General features: G+C 34.1%; 1 protein-coding gene across 3 annotated transcripts; it reads right to left on the reverse strand.

The window, feature by feature from the left end:
* LOC109021809 (putative HVA22-like protein g) lies at positions 1-3,054 on the reverse strand. 3 transcript variants are annotated; one of them, XM_035682673.1, is made up of 7 exons: positions 2,779-3,054; positions 1,832-1,872; positions 1,644-1,742; positions 1,499-1,555; positions 1,340-1,403; positions 1,017-1,226; positions 1-597 (listed from the first exon to the last, which is right to left on the reverse strand). In XM_035682673.1, exons 2-7 carry the CDS (start codon positions 1,861-1,863, stop codon positions 142-144), a joined length of 918 nt encoding a protein of 305 aa, XP_035538566.1. In that variant the 5' UTR covers positions 1,864-1,872; positions 2,779-3,054; the 3' UTR covers positions 1-141. The 3 variants fall into 3 exon arrangements, with proteins under 3 accessions (XP_035538566.1, XP_018860075.2, XP_018860076.2); XM_019004530.2 differs by having other exon boundaries at positions 1-603; positions 2,779-3,052; XM_019004531.2 differs by lacking the exon at positions 1,832-1,872 and having other exon boundaries at positions 1-603; positions 2,779-3,052.
* Positions 3,055-5,373: the final 2,319 nt, after the last annotated feature.

Below are 5,373 nucleotides of genomic sequence, written 5' to 3' on the forward strand. Positions count from 1 at the left end.
AAAAACAAATGAAACAACAAATGGAATAGAAAATAGATAACAAAGATTTACATCAGCGTCCACATCACAATTCAATACCCACTATAGTCCGCCTAGATGAAATGCTAGTTTTTTCACATATAGAAAAATAAAAGGAAATAGCTAACTATCATTCTTCGATTGTTTGCCAACAGAACGGGTTTTCCTCAATGTGACGCGTGTGGATCGAATGGCTTCTTCCATCAATGTTTCTTTTGGGGCAGGATTCGTGTTGTCCCCAGTTGCAGAAGGCGCTGCTGCTGCTGCTGCTGCTTCTTCTTCTTCTTCTTCTTCTTCAATCTGCATTGGCTTTGGCTCTGCTTCATTTGGAGCAGCTTGGATGGTTGCCTCGGACGGAACAGTTGCTTTTTGAGGATCCAAACCTCCTCCTGCTGCTGCTGCTGCAGGAGGATTGGCAGCTTTGGACTCTAGTGAAGAACCAGCCTCTTCCTCCTCATGGTGCTGACTGGAAGATGTACTAGAAGTGGGAGATGGAGGTTCTTCAGTTTGGGGTTGTGCTGGACTAGCTGGTTGACGGTTAGGTGGAGCAGCCCATTGGTTAATCCTGGCACTTGGTTGCTGTGGCTATAATTTATAAGTTTCAAATGCGGGTTAAAAAAAAAAAAAAGGAAATAGTAACATAATGTATGAAGCAGTTAGGAGGGGTGAGCCAAGTCAACTGAACTGGTTAAAAAAAATCCCAAATAGATTAGCTTCTACTGGGTTTAAAAGAGATGCAAGCATTCAAATTGAATTTGAAATTAAATTCAATTGCAGTGGATGATAAAACTTTGCAATATCTTTTTTAAATTAAAATCCAGCTCGTTCTCTAAATGAAGAAAACCAGAAAAAAGAAATCATGTCCGGTCAAATATTTTCAATAAATCATCACGGCTCGTGAAGGAAAATAAAAAAAAATCAACACAACAGATTAACGCATCATTCCATTAAAATATTCACACAAAAATGAAGGCCTCCTCATACTTGTAATAAACTACCTGAGGTGGGCGACGCTGTGGTGTTGATTGTGCAGCAACATACTGTAAAATATCATACATTCTTGTCTGGCCATAGCTTGCGGCTCTTTGCCAATACAAAATTGCAATATCTCCAGCCCTAGTCCTCAGTTCCAACAAGTTCCGATCAATCTCAGTCTCATGCTTTGCAACATATGGTCTAAAGAATGAATCATAGACATACGTTGTTCCCTGACACAGTTACGAAACATCAAGTAAAAGAAAGAGAGGAAGTACAAAGAAGGTAAGCAAATATTCAGGTAATTATTACATTTCATTTCCCAAGCCTAAAAGAAATCTCATACCTTTGTTTTTGGGTACCACAGATATATAAAGAATGCCAACTTAGCTTCACTGTACATTGGAACCCTTCAAGAAAGATGGAAAAATACGATTACAACATGGAAAAAGATTTGTCAAAGCATGAAATTGTCTCCTTGAGGCTTTTTCTATTACAATCTCACCATGAGATAAAAGCATCTCCAATTCTCTCACAAACTGTCAAAACAGCCACCAAAATCCTGCAATGCACGAAGGAAAATTTTGCTTTTTACCACAAGATACTAGTTGCACAACTATTTTTGGCACAAATGGCAATCCATAACATACCAATACTGGCACCAAAAGAGAAGCTGCTCGATCTCCGGCTTATTCTTTTCGACAGTTTTGAAGCACTCATAAGCTGGATAAGCATAGCCGAAAATCATTCTGCCAACACATTCCAAGTGATTGAATTTTGATTATCAATAAAAATAAACCTGGAAAGCAAATGAGAAAGTGGGGAGCAAGTAACATACACGAGTCCTCTGGTGAGAAAGGATCCTATCATTTTGTATACCTAGCACATACAAAGGAACTAACTAGTAAAGCCAAATATGGCAGCTTAAAATCACATCTGATAGGTACCACAAAAATAAAGATGTTAATCTAAGAGGCAGTATGGAAGCTCTATGTAATATAAAGCAAATTGTGCAATATTTATACCAATATAACGGCCATAAAATATGGTATGAATACGTTTCTTTCGAATTTTTACAGTAATGAAACACGGATATAAAATTGATATATGAGTCAACTAAGGCCGATTAAGATCATCATACACGACGATACGGCTTCTTACTCATATTTGCAACTCTGTATCAACTTAAAAGTCCTCTAAATACTTATAACGAAATAAAGTTCCTATTTTCTAAATTGTTACGGCAGCCTAACAAACATATTTAGATTCCATCAAATTGAAAGCTTTAAAAAGGACAAATCACATAAAACCCCTTGAAAATCCCGTTTTCCTTACTCTTACTCAATTCTCTCAGCAGCAGAACGAGTGTATCATACAGCTGCAAAATTGAATTCTCAATAAAAATAAAAATCACAAGCTAGAAGTTTGGGGGTAAAAAAAAAATTCCAAAAATAGTCACCTGGAACAACCACCTAACAAGTTAACAGCCAAGAAAACTGTATCCATGGTATCAAGCTCCAAGCAAATTCAAAAAAAGAAAAAGAAAAACTAAGCATAATCAAATTCAAACCAGAGAACGAAGGCGATTTACCGAAAAACCAATAAATAACCTTAAAACACAATGGAAATGCACAGTTACAAGGAAAATTTTAAATACATTAAAAAAAATCTCGGAAACTGTCTACTCCATGATTATTTTGAAACTCTAAAATATTAAAAACAAATGAAGTCTAAGATTTCATATAAGACAGAGATAGAGAATGAGAACGAGAAATCGATCATTACCTCTGGATTATTTTCTTTGAATATAAATGAAGAAATCCAAATTTCGAGAGAAAAAAGTGGTGTAAATCAAAATGCGGAAGCTAATCGGAAGCAGACATCCGATGAATTCTAGGAGATTTCCGGCGTGTATGGAGAAATCCGCGCCGCCGAAAAGGCACGGCGAACCGTTACGATGTCGGCAGTGAGAGAGTCAATTTTTCAGAAAGAAATGGAGAGCGAGAGCGTGCGAGAGCCGAGAGGGACTCAGATGGAGAGAGTCAGTGTTGGGTGCCGTTTAAATTGGCGTTTCCCTTTTCATTTCTTAATTTATTTTTTCTTTTTGCTTTTGCTTCTCCCTGTGCTACGGAGTCGGTGAGTTTAATTCCGAATTTACTACCACTTTCATTTTTTTACTGACACTTCTATTTTGATTCTTGAAAGTAAATTACACGTCTACTTAACAAATTAGTCATAGGTTAGAAAATACTGATTACAAATTTAATTTATTAGAAGAGAAGAAAACTGATTAACGCATCAATGAACAAAATATTTCATTTTTAGATATTATTATTCTAAGCCAAATAACGAGAATAATTATTTTTAACTTTCCACATTGAATGAATCTCATTAGTCATTAATAATGTGTGGGTTGTGTCATTAAACATATTTACACGAAAATTAAGCAAGATTATCATCTCAATAATAGTAAATGAATGTTATCCTAATAGTGTTTTTGTAAAGTACTTAGTATCTCATGTTTAGATTTATAAAAAAAAATAACAATAATGTTAGATTTAAATTCAAATATACAAATCTCGTTCAAACTTTTTGTTATAAGTTTATTAAAATAATCATAACATAGTTTAAATAATTTTTTTTTTTTTATCTAACTAATTGAAATAAGAAATCACATCTATATTACATTGATGGCGTGAGGCAAGCTCGTGATAATGGGTCAAAATGATTACTTCTATGATTTTATGACGGGTAAAATATTATATGAGGATAAAGGCTGGTCGCTTTCCATCTTCTGCCAATATATTAAAGACGCATTATTATTTTTTAAAAATTTTAATCATCATTTTTATATAATAAATACAACATATCGTATATAATTTTTTATTTCTTATTAAATATATAGTATATGAATGATGAGTAGAAAAAATTTAATTAATTTTTAAAAAAATTAAAAATAAATAAAAATAAAAATAAATATAATATATAATATGTAAAAATGATGAGTAGCAAAATTATATTTATTTATTTAAACTTCGTGCAGGTAAATTATGTGAACTCGATTAATCGGCAAAGCAAAGAAGGTCACCGCCAAGTAACCGAATCGATGCTCTCTAGATTGAGCACAAGCGACAATAAGGAAGCCCATTAGCGAGTAAAGAATCCGATGGTCATGGATAACGAGCAAGACGTATAACATCCAGCGCGAAAACGACATCGTTGCGAGAAGCCCAAGAAAAATTATTATAAATTTATAGTGGTGTAAGCAAAATTAACGTTAGCCGCACTAAAACTTTAAAGATCATTTAAAAGTTTTTTTTTCAAAAAAATAATTAAAATCTAAAAATGGGAGAGAAATAAATATATTAAGGGAGTCTGAAATATTTATTTAACAGTACTTAAAATTATTTTAGATGTTTGAGAAGTATATCCAGGCTGAACAAAAAGATATTTAACAGTACTTAAAATTGTATACTTTAGAATTTATAGTTGTGTAAATAAATAAATTCTATAAAACTCATTAATTTAGATGTTTATTTTTCTCATTTTGTTTTAGATTTTACAAGTCTGTACAAAGACTTCACGACAGACAGTACTATATATGGGGACTCAGCTAACAGATCATTGTCATTTTTGTAAGCTTGGCCCTCATGTCTAATCTTATTTATGTTCATTCTTTTCCGTTCCTTTTTGGTGGCAGCCCCAGTAAGGTCCAGCACTACTGCTCCTGCTCCGATCCCTTTGTTGGTTTTGGTGGGCAAGCTAAGTTGAAAGTTCTTCCTCTTCTACTCGAGAGAGATGCTTGTCTCTTGGCTTTTCATTCACACTCAATCTCAACTTCACTTTTTCCTTCCTTTTTTTTTTGGTTTGGCCCTGCATGAGCTACTTTCACTTTTACTCCTCACATGGGAAATGAATTGCATGACGTCTTATTAAAGAATCTTTACATGATGTTTTTATCAGATTTGCTGCTTGCATTTTTCTTTATTATCTTCATCATCACCTTAAAGGCTAGAGATCTTTATTCTTTGTTTGCAGGTTAAAGCAAAGCTCAAACGGATTGGGTCATTGGGAAGTTGCTTTTAGCCCACCGAATTATAATCTGTATTTTTTCAGTGTAATCCCCAGCTATATATAACTAGGGATTATTTTAATAAACCAAACATCATTTAATTACCACAATATTTTCCAATAGCTTTCCATGAGGATTAGTGAAGTATAAGGAAGCCAAAAGGAGAAATGGACAAAGAGAGACAAAAAAGTGAAAAAAGCAGCTGGCTAGCTAGTGAGTGAGCAGTGGAAACTCTATCCATAAGGCAGGAAAGGTCCCGTACGTAGCTAGAAAAAGGAGATGGAGTAATTGCATGATGCAGATCGAGT

Source organism: Juglans regia, chromosome 11 (assembly GCF_001411555.2).
Source record: "Juglans regia cultivar Chandler chromosome 11, Walnut 2.0, whole genome shotgun sequence".
In the NCBI taxonomy this organism is placed as follows: domain Eukaryota; kingdom Viridiplantae; phylum Streptophyta; class Magnoliopsida; order Fagales; family Juglandaceae; genus Juglans; species Juglans regia.